This window comes from Erinaceus europaeus, chromosome 5, assembly GCF_950295315.1.
Source record: "Erinaceus europaeus chromosome 5, mEriEur2.1, whole genome shotgun sequence".
NCBI lineage: Eukaryota > Metazoa > Chordata > Mammalia > Eulipotyphla > Erinaceidae > Erinaceus > Erinaceus europaeus.
Genome location: NC_080166.1, coordinates 47,229,605 through 47,249,375, shown reverse-complemented (window position 1 = coordinate 47,249,375; position 19,771 = coordinate 47,229,605). Strand labels below are relative to the sequence as shown.

The 19,771-nt window shown below is 38.1% G+C and overlaps 1 protein-coding gene across 2 annotated transcripts in view; it reads left to right on the top strand.

Moving 5' to 3' along the window:
• The first annotated feature begins 8 nt into the window (after positions 1-8).
• CWC27 (CWC27 spliceosome associated cyclophilin) overlaps positions 9-19,771 on the top strand; it is a 224,467-nt gene continuing 204,704 nt past the window's right edge. For both annotated transcript variants that reach the window (XM_007534137.2, XM_007534138.3), the window contains exons 1-4: positions 9-273; positions 5,976-6,072; positions 15,065-15,177; positions 18,605-18,748. In XM_007534137.2, coding sequence (XP_007534199.1) covers positions 232-273; positions 5,976-6,072; positions 15,065-15,177; positions 18,605-18,748 — 396 coding nt within the window. In that variant the 5' untranslated portion in view covers positions 9-231. The remainder of the gene's footprint in view (positions 274-5,975; positions 6,073-15,064; positions 15,178-18,604; positions 18,749-19,771) is intronic.

Below are 19,771 nucleotides of genomic sequence, written 5' to 3'. Positions count from 1 at the left end.
ACCCCCCCTCTCAGATTTAGCGGTGTTCAGGTCCGGGAGCAATATGGCGACGTGCATGAGAGCCTAACTTTGGAAACCGAGTGTTTGGTGTCGCTGTTTTGCTGGGCTTTGACAGGCTGAAGTTTCCTGCCATCTGAATTAAGGAAGCGTGCACGGATAAGCCGCCAGCCTCAGTGATCCGCTGTGCACCCTCGTCTCCCATCAGGAGCAGAATCGTGAGCACTGACCAGCATGAGCAACATCTACATCCAGGAGCCTCCCACTAACGGGAAGGTGAGTCTTGTTTTGGGCACCTGGGCTTCCCGGGATGCGAGCACCCAAAGTTCTGCTGTCTTGGGGTTATCAGAGATCAGGCGGTCTTAACCTCACCCCCAGCCTCTGCAGGGATTGCACTGAAAACTCTGCACTGGCACGTCTCACAATGTGTTTGGAAGGTCTTTTGCCAGACGTCTGGCCTATTTCCTGACTCAAGCCAATTTCTGTTGGTGCTTTCTAAGATCTGAGTTAAAAAAAAAAACAAAAACCAGAAGGAGAAGGAGAAGGAAAAGAAAAGGTGTATCCCCCACCCCCTTCACCTGGAGTTTGCTTGTCTGTTCAGTCTACAGTCGTTTGTCGAATGCTTGCAAGGCACCGAGGATACAAATTTGAGTGGACAAATCAAGTGGTTTGTCTGGAAGAGTTTTATGGTTTAATGTGGGGGAGAAATGCAGAAAAAAAAAAATCTTATGCCTTCTAAGTATTCTTATGAAGAAGAGGAATATATTATTATGGAAAAATTAGCAACTGCAAAAGTAGAGAAAAACTTCCCGGAATTTTCAGCTGGTCTTAAACTATGAGAAGATTGTCAGAAAAAGTGGGGGAATGGAAAATGTTTCCACATTAGAATGGGAGAACAATTTCCTGGCTGAATTTAGAGTGAAGGTGTGTAAATTCCTGTCTAAAGCCTGAAGTATGACAGAAAAGTCAGTAGAGGAATAAGTCTATCCTGAGATCTTGAATGAGACCTAGTTCATGGAACATCTAAGTCATAATGAGCCAACATAATGAAGAAAAGAGTGAGTCTAAAAGTATATAGTTCAATTAGAGTGAAGTATATGTACAACAGTTAGAATTTTGCTACATGACCATCCTTAGTTATGCAACTTTTTATTCATTAACATTTGGTAATATAATGGAGGCAATTTGAAAATAAAGCAAGCATATTATAATTGTTCTTCCATGAGCAATTTTAGTATATATTGAAGAGGACAGCTTCTTCATTTCTTTGATTTTGAACTTTTTCCCCACTCTTCATCTTCAAAGGCTGTTATTAGGAAAACCTAGAATACTTACTCTTTATTTCCCAATATTGTTATGGGAGAGTGGTAGCATTTCCAGTTGCTAGAAATGGTAAAGATCAATATGTTATCCATCCTGTCAGGACCTTCACAACTACTGTTGTTTTTCTATATTTCACCTGGTCAAATATCCTCTTAGAAAGAGACCTTTCCTATCTACTACCCTGTAAGATAGCAAATCTCATCTATATCATCTACTCTGGCTTTCTCTGGCCTCTTACTTAACCTCTGAAGTTTTTTTTTTTCTACAACACTTATTTATTTTATTTATTGTGTCTCTGCCTACTCTGCAGCCCCCAATAAAATGCAAGCATTTTGTGGCAGAGACAAGCTAGCTGCTAGGTCAGTGCTTGACACATGGATGATGTTCAAATATGTACTGAATTAATAGATGGATGAGTGAAAATTTTTCTTAATTTATGATAAATATTAGGTGTCAGTAAGTTTGAGGTTATTTTATAATAAGCAACTTAGTTGCTTTATTCTTGAATGAAGATATGATGTGGCCATAAAGATTATTTATTTACCACCAAGGTTATTGTTGGGGCTTAGCACCTACACTATGAATCTACTGCTCTTGACCATTTTTTCCCTTCATTTTTATTCTTTTGATAGAGATAGAAATGGGGAACAAGGGAAAGTTTCACAAGCCCTGCGCCACTGTTTGTGAAACTTCCCTCACTGCAGGGGAGGGGGACCAAGGGGCATGAATACAAATCCTTGGGTAACTTGTGCACTCACTCTACCAGGTATGCCACTACCCAAATCCAGGGTGAATAATTTTAACAAGATAAATAGGAAATCTTTGAAGGGAGGGCTATTGTTTCATGTATCCAGAAGATTTCTGTATTTTTTCAGCACCTGATGCAGCATTAAATATTTGTTGAGCATCCAATGTTATTAAATCTGGTTTAAATTCTTTCCTGGCAGAAATCTTTGCTATGAGATATGGTATACAATTTTGAATGTAATATCTTCAAATAACCTTATGCTGGAAAAAGCTCCAATTGTTTTTGAAGGAAAAACCTGGACTATACCTGATAATTACCCTCAGTTTAATCAAAGGAAGGGTAGTATTCACTGTGATTACTTACATACATACATATACACACACATATGTGTGTCTTGTATTCTGTGATTATTTTATTGACATATATGTCATTCAGATGATTTAAGATAACAAGAACAGTGCTAGTTCTTTCTTCTACTATACCATTAAATTATAGCATAGAACCTAGAAGGTGCTGCCTGCTCAGTAATTCCAGACAAGGGAAATGGAGGGCAGAGAGAGTGGGGGAGAGAACTACCACAGCACCACTTCTCCAATGCAGTTCATGTTGTTCCCACTTAGTGTCTGGGAGCCTTGCACATGGTAAAATGTGCCCTCTACTGGCTGAACCATCTCCCAGCCACCATATCCCTGTTTTAAGGTGAAGAAATTGAGTTACCGAAATGTTAGCTGTCATGCCCAACGTAATGAAATCAGGGAAAAGGTTAATATTTGATTGTGAGCTCTGTGAGCCCTGTAGAGGAATGGTGATGGGCTTTATTTTCTCTTTTAGAGCACTACTTTCTCAACCAGTGAGTGGACTATGTAGTACTATCTTGTGGAGAGAAAATTTACATGCCTGCTTGTATTTATTTTTCATTTATTTTTTCAAATACACTTTTATATAAAAAGAAACATAAAAATTCTGTCATTTGTTCAGTTATTCTATATGAGGGTTTATTTTTTTCTGTATGTATTAAACAAATTTATATTTCATGGAATCTAGGTGAACTGAAGTTTCTTATTAATCAGTTTCATATAGAAGATAGTAACAGACTTCAAATTAAGTTAATATTAAGACTGTTAAAATAAGCAAACCATAGGGAAGTAGTAGAGCTAGTACCTCAGCGTGCACAATCTGTTAAAAATTAGAAGTTACTGGGACCATGGTTGCATTTCAATGGTAAAGTGAATTTCTCATGTGTACCAGGTCCTGAATCTGATCTCTGGCACCAGTGAAAAGAGAAAAATGAAAGAAAAGTTGGAGATTATTGAGAAAAACAGTAGAAATGTGGATTTTTTTAAATTGTTGTTTATGGTTAACTTTGTGTTAATTGTATATTGTGTCTTGGCGTGTTTGCCAGGAACGGTACAAAAGCACTGCAGTTTTCAAAAGATTTTAAAACTGTGCATAGAACAGGAAGATGTAATGCTCCAATTTGAAAGTAACTTTGTGCCAAGTGAAAGAAACCAGACATAAAAGGCCACATATTGGATGCTCTATTTGTATCAGTGGTTCAATAGGCAAATATATAGACAGAAAATAGATTGGTGGTACTCAAGGATAAGGGTAGCAAAAGTAAGGAGTAACTGCTAATGTGTGTAGTTTTGTTTTTTTTGTTTTTTTGGGGGTGGGGTGTGATGACTTTATTTTTGGAATTAGATAATAATAGTAGTTGTAGAACTCTGGGTTACACTAAAACTACTGAATTATATAGTTCAATATGGTGAGCAAATAAGCTCACATGGGAAGTTGCCTACTTTGCCATACATGTGTCCAGGTTTCAACCTTGACCAAGAAAAAAAAAAACAAGGATTCTTTTAAAGTAGTGTTTTCATATAATTTTAATTCTTATTTTGTGTGTCTGTTATAGCAGAATATGATATTCATACAGTAACATATGGATCTATTGAGTGTGCGTTTTCCATGCCCTCAACTCCCTCACCATCCTTCCTTTTCTTTTTTGCTAATAGTGAAGCACACTTAAAAACCCTTAGAGGTGCACCTAGTTGAGTGCATGCATTATAGTGCACCAGGAACCAGGTTCAAACCCCCCCCCCCCGCCCGTACCCTCTCATCTCCACGTGCAGGGAAGAAGCAGTGCTGCAGGTATCTCTCTGTCCCCCTTCCCTCTCAATTTCTCTCTGTTTCCACCCAAAATATATAAATAAATAAAATGTTTAAAGTACTTAAGAATGATTATTTTAGAGTTACGGAGGATAGACAAGGTAGGGTAGACACCTAACTTCTCTTTTAACAACAGTGCTTTATTTCAAGTATATAAGGAAATAATAAAATGGGATAAAATACTTTTCAGCTATACCCTATTTTCAAGATTGCATTATGCTCCAGGCTTCATATAATATCATGTTCAAGATACTGTCTGGGGTGGAAGGAGTTAGTCTCTTTTTGCATTTCAAATATACAGTTACCAGGAGAGTGAAAATTATTTGAGTTGGCTTATCATTGACCAATATGAAGCATTTCTCTTTCTATCAGGTCACTTTATTAGGGAAATATAAAACTTCTCTTGTTACAGATATAATTTCACTTCTCCACACGTCAGCATACCACATCTTACACCAAATTGTCACCTTCCTTTACCAAAGGGTACTGGGTCTCCAACCCCTTATGGGCGTTGTTTCATTTCTGTCCAAGTTAGATCTAAGTCTAGTCAGTTTTGTGATTGCTTTTGGCATAGGCACTGTTCTCTGTTTAAATCATTTGTGACATGAATACCGTGGGAATTTCCATTGAGGCATGTGACAAAATCCTAAGAACTTGCAGGCTATTTATTTTCTAATATAGCATATAATTTATCGAGAGCTTTGTGGTGATAATATGGTGGAATAGAAAAAAGCTTGCAACCAGTTAGTCACTGGCTTACGTGTACTGTAGTGTACAAGTTAACCATGCACAAGGATCTGGGTGTAAGCCCTGCAGTCCCCACCTTCAAGGGGAAAGCTTCCAGAGTGATGAAGCAGTGTTGTGGTTGTCTCTCTTTGTTTCTCCCTCCTCTCTTAATTTCTTTTTGTCCTATCAATAAATAAATAAATTAATAAACGGCTGCCAGAAGCAGTGGATTCATCATTCAGGCTCCAAGCCCCTGTGATAGCCCTGGTGTGGGAAAAAAAAAAAAAAAGAATATATATATATATCAGAATTAGACTGACTGTTCTAGGAAGAATATGATTTAAATGAGAAAATAAGCTATGTATATGTGAGACGATAATGGTCAGATGGTAAGACTGCCTTACAGTGTCACAGTTGCATGGACTCATTGTCCTTTCATTTCTTAATCTGCATGCCACTTGTATTGGATATAATGCAATAGGGAACAAAGATTAAAGTGAGTCTAAGTGACTTATTTTCAAATGAAAATTATTTTTCTGTGATTACAAAGGTACATATATTTTTTTCTTAAATTTCAGATTATTTCTGAAAATGATATTATGGTATTGGAAATATACAAACGTGCAGTGACCTGTATAGAATATTTGAAGTTTTCTTTGAGAGAAACAAGTCAAGTAAAATTTCTAATCTTTAAGATATTTCCCCTTCTCTGTTTTTATGTTATCATTATTTCTCATGGAGTCAGAGCCTCATGAATATGGGATTTCACTAGTCTTGGGTTACCTAGAGAAGGAGAGACACAAAGTAGCACCAGAGCCTCAGGCCACGGCACTTCCCATGTGGTGTTGGGGCTCAAATCTGGACAGCTTGCTTAGCTAGGTATATACTCTACCCAGTGCTCTGTTTCTTTGACCCTTGACTTTTATTTGGAAATAAAAAAAAAATCAAGTTAAATAGCCGTTCAACTACTTACCAAGCAAAATGATGATATAATAATCTGATATTCTGTCTGTAGGTTTTATTGAAAACATCGGCTGGAGATATTGATATAGAGTTGTGGTCAAAAGAAGCCCCTAAAGCTTGCAGAAACTTCATTCAGCTTTGTATGGAAGGTATATCATAATTCTTGAATTTTATTCTATAGAAGTTTTGTTTAAAAAGTAATTGCAACTGCATATTTTTTATAACATTAAATATTAAATTAAATAATTTAACTAAATACTGGTGCTTTGTAATATTAGTAAGTGGTAGGAGTTGATGTGAGTGATAAAGTGTTGAAATATGTGCAGAAAATGGTGAGAAAAGAGGGAGTCAGGTGGTAGCGCAACGGGTTAAGCTCAAGGACCGGCATAAGGATCCTGGTTCGAGCCTCCGGCTCCCTACCTGCAGGGGAGTCGCTTCACAGGCAGTGAAGCAGGTCTGCAGGTGTTTCTCTTTCTCTCCCCCTCGCTGTCTCCCCCTCCTCTCTCCATTTCTCTCTGTCCTATCCAACAACAACAACATCAATCATAACTACAACAATAAAACAACAAGAGCAACAAAAGGGAATAAATAATAAATATTAAAAAAAAGAAAGAAAAGGAAAAAAAAAAGCCACCAGGAATGGTGGAGTCATGCAAGTATCTAGTGCCAGCAATAATTCTGGTGGCAAAAAAAAAGAAAAAATGGAGAGAAAAGATGAAAATTTTCCCCTCTTAAATCGATACATGATTAGAGCCCTGAAATTAACATAGTGGTTATGCAAAAAACTTTCCCATCTGAGGCTCTAAGTCTCCAGATTCAATCCCAGACATTTCTGTAAACCAGAACTGTACTCTAGTTAAACAGAGAGAAACTCTGTATATAATTAACAAGTTAATTTATCACATCAATAATAGATTGGGGACCAGGAGAAAGGTTATCTGATAGAATGCACACTTTGCTTAAAGACCTGGGTTCTAGCCCCCAGTATAATATGCAATCACTATGTAATGCATGAGATAAAACTTCATGAATGGTGGAGTGGTGCTATTCTGTGTCTGCTCTCTCTGTGTGATCCCCTCCCTCCCCCCCAATTTCCCCCCAGCTCCATCTGAAAGTTAAAAAAAAAAAAGGGTTTCAGAAGCAGTGGAATGGCAAAAGTTTCAGTGACAAGAAAAAAAAGTTAAACTTTTTGGTTTTCTTTGCTATTTTCTACTTCTTTCTTTCATGTTATAAAATTGTATGATTTACTTTTCAGTTGTTACTCTCATCACATGGCTAACAAATTAATAATTCTAGTTACTTTTTCTTTTTAGCTCTAACTTACATCTCTAACTTACACTTCTAATTTCTTAGCCTATATATATTTTTTGTTTGTTTGTTTGTTTGTTTGCCTTCAGGGTTATGGCTGGAGCTCGGTGGTGCCAGCACTACCAGTCCACTGTTCCTGGTACCCATTTTTTCCCTCTCTCTTCTCCTCTCCCCTCCCCTCCCCTCCCCTCCCCTCCCCTCCCCTCCCCTCCCCTCCTCTCCCCTCCTCTCCTCTCCTTTCCTCCCTTTCCCTCCCCTCCCCTCCCCCTCCCCCTCCCCCTCCCTCCCCCTCCCCCTCCCCCCTCCCCTCCCCTCCCCTCCCCCTCCCCTCCCCCTCCCCCTCCCCTCCCCTCCCCTCCCCTCCCCTCCCCTCCCCTCCCCTCTCCTCTCCTCTCCTCTCCTCTCCTCTCCTCTCCTCTCCTCTCCTCTCCTCTCCTCTCCTCTCCTCTCCTCCCTTTCCCTCCTCTCCTCTCCTCTCCTCTCCTCTCCTCTCCTCTCCTCTCCTCTCCTCTCCTCTCCTCTCCTCTCCTCTCCTCTCCTCTCCTCTCCTCTCCTCTCCTCTCTCCTCTCCTCTCTCCTCTCTCCTCTCCTCTCCTCTCCTCTCCTCCCTTTCCCTCCTCTCCTCTCCTCTCCTCTCCTCTCCTCTCCTCTCCTCTCCTCTCCTCTCCTCTCCTCTCCTCTCCTCCCTTTCCCTCCCCTCCCCTCCTCTCCTCACCTCCCCTCCCCTCCCTTTCCTTCCCCTCCCCTCCCCTCCCCTCCCCTCCCCTCCCCTTCCCTTCCCTTCCCTTCCCTCCTTCCCCCTCCCCTCCCCTTTCTTATCTTTTACTTTTTAATTGGATAAGACAGAGAGAATTTGGGGGGTGAGGAAAGGGAGAGAGAAAGGTAGACACCTGCAGACCTGCTTCACTGCTTGTGAGACATTCTCCCTGCAGATGGGGCAGGGTCAGGGTCAGGGGCTAGAACTGCATCCATGCGCAGGTCCTTGGGCTTGGTACTATATGACCTTAACCGGGTGCACTACCTCCAACCCCTTTAGCCTATTTGAGTCTCCCATTGTCATCTACAACTAAACCTGTATAAAACCAAGTTTATCTCTGGCTAGGTGGCGGTGCACCTAGTTACCATGCACAAAAGCTTGAATCCGGGTTCCTGCTTCCCACCTGCAGGGGGGTTGGGTGGGGAGTAAGGTGGAGGGGGTGTTTTCACAAGCGGTTAAACAGGTCTGTAGGTGTCTCCTGCTTTATCTCACTATCCCCTTTCAATTTCTCTCTGTCCTGTATAATAAAAAATACGGGAAAAAAAAAAAAAAGAAAATGAGAAAGGCCACCGTGATCACGTCCAGGCACTGAACCCCAGCAATAATGTTGATGGCAATAAGCAAACAAAAAAAAGACAAGCTTATCAATTTCTTCCCCAGCTATTTTCACTTTCATCTACATGACTTACATTTGGCTTGGTCTTTCCCATCTTTTTTAAAATATTTATTTATTTCCTTTTGTTGCCCTAGGTTTTATTGTTGTAGTTATTGATGTCGTCATTGTTGGGTAGGACAGAGAGAAATGGAGAGAGGAGGGGAAGACAGAGAGGGGAGAGAAAGACACCTACAGACCTGCTTCACCGCTTGTGAAGCGACTCCCCTGCAGGAGGGGGGAAGGGGGTGTGAACCTGGATCCTTAAGCTGGTCCTTGCGCTTTGTGCCACGTGTGCTTAACCCGCTGCGCTACCGCCCGACTCCCTCCTTCCCATCTTTAATACCTTTATCTTTTTATTTTTGATCTGGTATTTGAATCCTCATACAGCTAGGCTTTCTAGCTTTCCAACTTTATTTCTCTTTGTCCTATATAACCCCACACCTCCTGCATAACCACAGTCTCCTTCAATTGTCAATCTCTTCTTGAAATATTTTTTCTCTCTTTCATTACTATTCAAGTATATCTTTTTAATGTCTGATCAATATTCCACTTTCCCCGTAAGTCTTCCATTAGTGTTGAGTGATGTCATTATCAGTGACTAGTTGTTTTTCAGAAAGAGTTATGACAAAGTGATGATTTTTTTATATAAGCTTTATATAAAAAAAATGACGTTTTCTCCTTAAAAAGGTCTCATATGGATCTATGAGACCTATATGCCAAACATTTCTGTGACTTTTTCTTTTTTTTTTTAGTAAGTCAAGCAGATTTTTTTTCCTTTTCTTTTTAAGCCTCTTTTATTTATTTAATTTGTTAGACACAGAGAAACTGAAAGAGGAGGAGGTTGGAGAGAGGACCCCCCTACAGGTTGGGACTGGAGCTTGAACCTATGTACTTGTGCCTGGTAATGTGTGTGCTTAACTGAGAGCACCATTGCCCAGCCCCATTACTTCTTGACGTGTCCTTTTAACTGATATGTGGTTTTTAGAAACAGACAGGTTTAATCAAGTTATTAGAAAACAGAATTCTTAGCCAAAAAGTAAGGTGTACTACAAACAGTAGCGTATAGCAAGAACTTTCAAATTTTGGCTTATCAGAAAAGTCATGACACATTTTTGCATCTAGAGAAACAGAAAAAATACGTCATGACTTTTCTGACAACCCAAGAGATAATTAGGCAAATAGAAAACTATCAGGGGGAAGAATTAAGGAATAAAAATATCCAGGCCAAAGACAAGATGCCAAAAGCAAAAGAGAGAAAAAGCATCTGCAAAGACCATTACTAATAATTGTTGTGGCAGGCAGGAAATTGAATCAGACAGGTAGTCCGGTCAAGAGGAGCCTGAAATAATAGTCAGCAGACCTGAGAAAGACAGTAGACATAGAAAGTCAGGACTGTTTCTGGAAAATAAAAACAGTGAAGAATCAAAAAGTGACATTTTTATAGGACATGAGTCAAAAAGTATAAAAACATTAGAAAAATGACTGGCAGATTATAGTCCTTTGCCAGGTAAGTGGAAGAAGCACAAACTAGAAGTAATATGATAATGAAGGAAAAAAAAGGTTTTCTTTTTGTTGTTGTTTTTAGTTAGATGATAAAACTTTATAAACATTATTCCATTCTTTATAAGAACACAATGAGAAACAAATAGGAATAGAAAAGTTAAGAAAAAATTAGAATAGTTCTAGTTAAGTAAGTGAGATAGAGAATTATTGCAATGGTTTATAAGTGGTTTGTAAAAATCCTAAATGATTATAAAGAATGAGACTCCTGAATGAAAGAATTATAGATCTAGATTTATAAAAATCCAATTACAGAACTCCATTTTCATTCTTTGAGTCTATGATTTAAATAGATCGTGATGTTTTTAAATATTATTCACATGCTTATCAGTACAGTTTATGAGAAAGTAGTAGTTTATACTATTTAAAAACAAAATTAGGTAAACATAAGGAGAATGGAGTAGAGCTTCAGATATGTTTCTCAACTAAAGTGGTTTGCACATCAAAGGCAAATTATTAGCATCCGCGCCCCTGTCTTTCTTGAAATATGCTGGACAAGTAGAAATTATATGTATTTAGGCCATACAAGATGAATTTTTTGAAAATGTACAGCATGATGATTTAAGACATACTTGCACTATAAACCAATTCTGTACATAGTTTTAAATGGCTACTATAGTCAAATGGTTACTATAGTCACATCTACCACCTAACATAGTTACCTTTTTGTGTGTGTGTGTGTGTGATGATGAATAAATGAATCTTTTTTTTTTATTTAAGAAAGGATAAATTAACAAAACCATAGGGTAGGAGGGGTACAACTCCACACAATTCCCACCATCCAATCTCCATAACCCACCCCCTCCCCTGATAGCTTTCCCATTCTCTATCTCTCTGGGAGCATGGACCCAGGGTCATTGAGGGTTGCAGAAGGTAGAAGGTCTGGCTTCTGTAATTGCTTCCCCACTGAACATGGGCGTTGACTGGTCGGTCCATACTCTTGGTCTGCCTCTCTCTTTCCCTAGTAGGGTGTGTCTCTGGGGAAGCTGAGCTCCAGGACACATTGGTGGGGTCTTCAATCCAGGGAAGCCTGGCCAGCATCCTGGTGGCATCTGAAACCTGGTGATTGAAAAGAGAGTTAACATACGAAGCCAAACAAATTGTTGAGCAATCATGGATCCCAGGCTTGGAATAGTGGAGAGGAAGTGTTAGGGAGGTACTCACTGCAAACTCTAGTGTACTTCTGCTTTCAGGTATATATTTTGCAGTAGTTTATGGATACGTGTGAACAGAAGCTCTCTCTCATAGAAACTGGTGCATATCTAGGTTATGGGACTTTGTTAGAAAGTGAACGACCTGAGATGAAATTTAGAGTGTACTATAAAAGGAAAGGTCTCACCCGAGTAATGAAGCTGAAGGGTTGTCATTCCACACGTGAAGTCTCTGGACACAGTCTGAGGTGAAGCATGTTGAGGTGGCAATTGTTGCATTGGTTAGGTTGTGATCGGCGGATGCAATATTATTTGATATGGATTGGGAGAGGCATACGGGAAAGTGGGCCCTATCCAAGGGTTCCAGGACTGGGGGAAGTAGGGGCTCCATAGTGGAGATGTGAGGTTCCTGCTGTCTTAGGGTTCAAAAAGACAATCGATAGTTAATGTTATCATCACATTATTTGGTAATTGGGTTAACTTTGAAAAGTCCTTTTGTTATGGTTTGCTGTACAGTATCCAGTATCTTGTATATGGCCATGCTATTGGATGCTTCTAATCTACTTGGTCTAGGCTTTTGAGAGAGTCCGCATATCAAATACACAGCCTATATATTAAAAAGATTCAGTTTGCGTTTTGAAAAACTTTGAGACATACAATTGATTTTCCCCCTCTCATATTAATTAACTACTGATTTATATGTCTACATTTTGCTAGGAGTGTACATAAACACCATTCCCACCACCAAAAGACTGTGACCCATCCCTCCCACCCACTCCCACCCCCCACTGGCCCAGGAAGCTGCATGTCTACCCCTCACCACAGGGTTTTTACTTTGGTGCCCTACTTACAATTTGATCAGGTCCTGCTTTTAGTTTCTCTTTCAGATCTTCTTCCTCAACTTCTGTTGATGAGTGGGATCATCCCATACTCATCTTTATCTTTCTGACTTAGCTCACTTCATATAATTCCTTCTAGCTCTGTCCCAGATGGGTCAGCGAAGGTGGGTTCATTGTTCTTGATAGCTGCATAGTATTCCATTGTGTATATATACCACAGCTTTCTCAGCCACCCGTCTGGTGTTGGGCACCTGGGTTGCTTCCAGGTTTTAACTATTATGAATTGTGCTGCTACGAACATAGGAGTACACACCTCTTTTTGGTTGGGTGTTATGGAGTCCTTGGGGTATAACCCCAGGAGAGGAATTACTGGATCATATGGAAGGTCCATGTCTAGCCTTCTGAGAGTTTTCCAGACTGTTCTCCACAGAGGCTGTACCAATTTACATTCCCACCAGCAATGTAAAAGGGTTCCTCTGTCCCCACAACCTCTCCAGCATTTGTTGCAGCTGTCCTTTTTGATGTATGCCATTCTTACAGGAGTGAGGTGGTATCTTAGTGTTGTCTTAATTTGCATTTCTCTGACAATCAGTGACCTAGAGCAGTTTTTCATATGTTTGTTAGCCTTTTGGATCTCCTCTGTAGTGAATGTTTTGTTCATATCCTCTGCCCATTTTTGGATGGGGTCATTTGCTTTAAAAAGATAACTTCAGGGAAGAATTTTCTTTCTTTCAAGGGATTTTCAAAATGAACAGATGAAATTTAAATAAGGCTAGTCATTTCAAGATGTACAATTTAGTGGTGTACTATCTTTTTTAAAACACTGATTTTTATTAGCGTCTTCATAATGATTTACAATATCATAAGATCACAGTAATATAGTTATATAGTCATCCCTTCTCACAGTTCTATGCTTAGCCTGCCCAACCTCTAGTTTTCCAAAGTCTTAGCAGCAATTTGGCTCTTTTTTTAAAAAAAAATAAACAAACAATTGCATGCATTTCAGTTCTTCATACTGCACATATGAATCGAATTATCCTGCAGTTGTCTTTTTGAGACATGCAACTCCTTTGGTAACAGATATAAACTATAGCAGTGAGTTATTGAGTATATTGAAGGGTAAAACTCCTTGACTTTACCTCTTTGCCTTTCCCCATATTTCTTAACTCACTCTTTTGAAACCAGCACTTTAGTCTAAAACGTTTGTAGCACTTAGTCATTTAACAACCCACCCAGTTCCCCCTCCCCCACCCCCTTTGCAGCTACCTATTTTCTACTCTATAGATTGACTTACTCTGGATATTTCAAATAAATGACATTTTTAAACTCATGACCTTTTGTGTTTGATTTTTTTTTTCACTTAGCATGTTTCTGAAATTTATCCATACTATTTGTATACTTCATTTCCTTTTTCCTTGAGTAATGTTCCATTATATGAATATATCACATTTTGTTCATTCATTCATATGAGACTGGGTATGTTCAGAGTGGTATGGCCGTAGACTCACTGATTCATTGATTGACTGATTGACTGACTGATTCATTCATTCATTCATTCACTCAACATTCAATCATTGAATATTTGGGTTGTTTTTACCTCAGCTAAATGAATAGTGTTGCTATGAATGTTGATATATTAGTATTAGTTTAATACACGCTCTTTTCTTCAGTTTGGGGAGCTATATATCTAAACTGTTTAAATTTGTGCAGAATCACCAAAATGTTTACCACAGACATGGTATGATTTTATAATCTACCTAGCAATGTATGAGATTCTAACTTGTCTACATCTTCACCAATGCTTGATATTATATCTTTGTAAATGATGATAGCCACTCAGTGAATATGAAGTGGTATTTTATTGAGGTTGTGATTTAAATTTCTGTAGTGACTTAATGATGTTGAAAATCTTTTCCTCTGGGCACTATTACTGTTATTTTTAATATAAACTCTGATTCAAACTAGAATTTTTCCTCTTTATCCTTCCCTCCAAATTCTTAGCTGAGATCTTAATACACTGTGATGCCAGACTTTTAATAGATTTATCTTTTTCATCTCTGTCAAGTTTTCCTAATGACGCTAGGTTTCAGATACTATAAGAATATCATATATTATATCTTTTGTGTGTTTATAGTTTTCAAAGAGTATGCTTACATATAAAAATAAATATCTTCCTATCATTTCAGAGCCTTACTAAGCTAATCTATTTGAATTTGATTATATATTATATTATTTTATTGAAAATTTATTGAGGAAGATGAATTGTGATGTTAGGCCTATATAACCAAATAAGTGTTTTGATAAGTATTTGGTTTGTATATTGTACAAATTAAATTTTCTGTAGGGAGAAGAAGAATTATAGTTAATAATTATGATTTATATTATATAAAGGAGAATTAGGAAATTAAGAAATCTACAAGATTTTTTTCAACCTTGACACTGTTAACATTTGGGTTAGTAATTATTAGTTGTAGGAGCTATTCTGTACTTACGGGATGTTAACCAGTACTACTGATCTCTATGCGTAAGAAGCCAGGAGAATCTCCCATACTTATCAGTCAAATATTTCCAGATGTCCCCTAGGCAACAATATTGCTACTCCTGGAAGCCCTAGCTGAGGCCAACTGACATATACTAAAATCCTCTACTTTTGTTTTGAAAAGTAAAGTCAAAGCTTGAAATAATAAGAAATAATATCTGTGGGTTTTGTAGAAGTTTTGCTACAAGAATAGGTATTTTATAAGTAAGGAGAAAATGGTTTAAATTCAGTAGTCTGCTTAGCATTCTGGAAAGACATCTTGTGACTCTTGTTCTGATAACTATAAATATACTTTATTTTATGCCCTGACAGACTGTTTTGTATTTTTTCAGCATATTATGACAACACCATTTTCCACAGAGTTGTACCTGGTTTTATAGTCCAAGGAGGAGATCCTACTGGCACAGGAACTGGTGGAGAATCAATTTATGGTGCCCCATTCAAGGTGATACATAATTTTCTATTATTATTTATTTGTAAGTCATCTTAGATTGCATGATTGTACCTTCCCCCCCCCCCCAAATAAAATGCATTTCACACTTGGCAGAAAAATAAGATATCCTGCACATATCTGCTATAAAATAGCACTTACCCTATTAAGCATTCTTTATAAGTTGTCATGGAAAAGTTTAATGCTTGACTGAATTTGGATGAAGCTAAATATAATAGTAAATGTACGAGTTTTAAAAAAAGACTGCCCAGTGTATTTTCTTATATCTGACTATGTCTGATAAACTTTCTAGAACATTGGTTATGGCATTCTATTTTTAAGTAATTATTTTTGTGAGGCACACACACACACAAAGAGAGAGAGAGAGAGACACACACACACACACACACACACACACACAGAGAAAACACTAACGGTTCAGCTCTGATATGGTGGTTTTAGGGTCCTGGGATAGTTCACAGACTGGCAAAATAACTCATTTGGATAGTGCTTGCTTTGCCATGCTGTTATGATCCATCTTCCAGCCAGCTGCACCCACTGTATTGGAAGAAGTGTAGGTGTTGTGGTATCTCTCTTCCTTCTTTCTCATCTTCTCCATCTGGAGAAGTTGACCCAGATTGTGGAAATATATTAAGGAAAAAAAAAAAAGAAATATGGTAAGAATAATAATAGGTTTTCAATGAAGTTAGAAATTGTGGTTATTATTAATTTGATGGCACCAATACCTTACCTTTGAGTTAAACATCAGCAGCTCTTTTTTTTCAAATTTTATTTATTTATTTATTCCTTTTGTTGCCCTTGTTGTTTTTTTGTTGTTGTAGTTATTGATGTCATTGTTGTTGGATAGGACAGAGAGAAATGGAGAGAGGAGGGGAAGACAGAGAGAGAGGGGGAGAGAAAGACAGACACCTGCAGACCTGCTTCACCGCCTGTGAAGTGACTCCCCTGCAGGTGGGGAGCCGGGGGCTCGAACCGGGATCCTTCCGCTGGTCCTTGTGCTTAGCATCACCTGCGCTTAACCCGCTGTGCTACCGCCCGACTCCCTCTTTTTTTTTTTTTTTTTTAAGATTTTATTTATTTATTCATGAAGACGATAGATGGGGATGGGGGTGGGGGAGAGAGAAGGGACATCAGACATCACTCTGGTACATGTGCTGTTAAGTTTTGAACTCGGGACCTCATGCTTGAGAGTCCAATGCTTTGTTCACTACACCACCCCCCAGGCCACTCAGTAGCTTTTTAACTATGGAACTGTTTCAAGATTTTATGTTTGTATTAATGGAACAGAGTATCCTTTAATCTACTGCTAGGTCACCGTGTGATTCTTCAGGAAAATACTTGAGCCGTTGTTTGCTTTAATTTTCAGATAATAAGGGTCTTAGAAAATGTGGAATATTTATAAAAAATGTTTAGCTGTCATTGTTAGACTATAATGTCACCAAATTGAGATGCTTCATCAGTTTGGAATATCCATGTAGTAGGAAGTGTTCTTTTATTCTTTTATTAGTGTAACAGACTAGCTGCTTTTGACAAATTTCTCCCAACAACTTCTGATTACTTTATTGTATTCAGATAATACAGTTAATTTTTTTTTTCAGTTATCTCAGGTTTTTATATTTATTCAGATAATTTTATTTTGATTCTTGTCATTTTATTATTTTATTGGGGGCTTAACAGCTTACATATACTTGTTGGCAGATGTGTTCAATTTCTTTTTTTAAATTTTTTTATATTTATTTTCCCTTTTGTTGCCCTTGTTTTTATTGTTGTTGTAGTTATTATTGTTGTTGTCATCATTGTTGGATAAGACAGAGAGAAATGGAGAGAGGAGGGGAAGACAGAGAGGGGAAGAGAAAGTGAAGTGACAGCAGGTGGGGATCCAGGGGCTTGATCCTTACACAGGTCCTTGCGCTTTGCGCCATGTGCGCTTAACCTGCCGTGCTACCGCCCGACTCCCATGCATTAAGTTTCTAACCCCCTTGTGATAGGTGTCTGGAAAATACTTTCACCACCCCCACCCCCCGATGAGGTCTGTTGTCATCACCATGTCCCAGGAGCCAATATTCTCCCCACCTTCTATGATTTTCTTCAAGAGTTATATAATCTCTTGAATTCAACTTTCTTAGAAACTTATTTATTTATTAAAATTTAAAAAATATATCATTTTTTAAGTCAGAGAGAAATTGAGAGGAGAAGGGGAGAAAGAGAGGAAGAGAGAAAGAGAGATACCTGTAGCGCTGCTCTACCACTCATGATGCTTCCCCCTGCAGATGGGGACTGGAGGGCTTTAATCCAGATCCTTGTGCAGGGTAATGTGTGTGTGCAAAGATAGTGCCACCAAGTGTGCCCCCTCTCCCCCCAAAATAAAGAATTTATTTATTTATTTATTATTGTATAGAGACAGAGAGAAATCGAGAGGGAAGGGGGAGACAGAGAGACACCTGCAGCCCTGCTTCATCACTTGTGAAGCTTTCCCCCTGCACGTGGGGACCGGGGGCTGAACTTGGGTCCTTGCACATTGTAATGTGTGCTCTCAACCAGGTGTGTTACCACTTGGCCCCAAGAATTTATTTATTAAGAAAAAATAACTGCCTTTTTGAAAAGCATTGATTACATATTGTGGCTTATTATAAATGAATGCAGTTTTAGTTCTGGATGGAATTTCTGTTAGCTATGTTTGCTATATAGCCTCATCATAGCAAGAAGACACATCAGGAAGATTTGCTCCTGCTTCCTTTATTTATTTATTTATTTATTAAGGGCAAATTTTATGAAAAGCACAGTTATAATAGATTCCTTGAGTGAAAAACGTGATTTATTAATTTTTTTTTACATAGTACTTAGAATAGGGCAGGGAGTTGAAGCTTTAAAATTGTTCAATGATGGTTTTATTGATGAAAAAAATGAAGACTAAAATTTAGGTGTTTTGGGGAGATGGGAAAGTAGGACTCTTAGAAATCCATTTGTGGGGAGAGGGGTGGTGGTGCATCTGGTTGAACGCATGCATTACAATGCGAAAGGACCCAGGTTTGAGTCCCCAGTCCCCACCTGCAGGGGGAAAGCTTTACAAGTGGTGGAGCAGGTATCTTCAGGTATCTCTCTGTCTCTCTCCCTCTCTATCACTCCCTTCCCTCTTGATTTTTGGCTGTCTCTATTCAATAAGATAATAATAAATAAAGAACAATTTTAGAAATCTATTTATAAGTGGCAGCATCCTAAACATAGACTAACTTTGTGCCTCAGTATATTTAGAAGATAATTATATATCCTAGAGAAGTTAAGTTTAATAGCATTGGTAATAGTAAATATTCTATTTGATTTATACTTCAAAATCAGTTAAAACAAAACTTTACTATCTTTAATTGGAAGTTATATGGGACCTTGCGCAATACAACTAAGTCTTTTCTTTTTTATGTCTCAGGATGAATTCCACTCACGGTTGCGTTTTAATCGGAGAGGACTGGTTGCCATGGCAAATGCTGGTCCTCATGATAATGGCAGTCAATTTTTTTTTACACTTGGTCGAGCAGATGAACTTAACAATAAACACACCATCTTTGGAAAGGTTTGTGTTCATTTATCTTGGGCTTCTATGACAAGATGATCAACTTTTTTAGGAGTTGTTTTACATTATAGATTCCTGATATAGTGAACTATGAGGGACCACTGGTTCTTTACTGTGTCTGAAATAAGCCATTGGTTATGACTTTGAATATTTTTTGTAATGTTATGTTAGTGATGTTATCTACTAGATCATTCAGTTATCACTTTTATAATTTTAGAAGTACCCCACATAGGTAATGACTGACCTTAGTAGCTTAAGTATCGTTTTATTAATATTGAATAATTTCCTTATGTTTAAGGTAGAAATTGTGTTAACATTAAACTTTTATCGGATATGGTAATTTGAACAGTATCTATTTAGTCCTGTTTTTATTTAATGTTGCATCATTATTTACTGTCATTTCCATATAAAGTTTTAATTATAAAGAAATTTTGAAAGTTTTCTAACTTTTCTCCCTTTTCACGTATATATTCCCAAATCTTCAGGACTCAGGCTTAGTGGTATCAAGTAATATATAAACTCCCTCTGCTGGTTCAGCAGGAATGGTTTCTCATATTCTAGTCTTAGCTGAATTTTGTGACCATGAAGGGGAAAATAGAACCTTAGTACAACTGAAGTATTGGTACTCTATAAAATGTCTTAAGATGTGTTAAATAAAGAGTCAACGTAAAATTATGGAATGCAGCAGCTGTTTTATATTTAGTAGCATAGATAAAGAAATAAGCTTTGTGGCACATTTGAGCCACTCCAACACAAGTGAGATGATTTTTTTTTTTTTAAATAAGAGTACATAGTAAAATGAGATTTAGGTTACAATTATGCACCATTGTTTATAATTATTGTGTAACTTATACAAAGGACAAAGCACAGTGTAATAGAATTTAATTAAAAGGACGTCACTATCGACTTTAAAATTTGTGACGTTTGGTAGACAGTTATTTAGAGGATTTGTTTTGTATTTTCCCCACCAGGGTTACTGCTGGGGCTTAGAGCTTTCACAGCAGCTCCCCCATACCTCCTGAC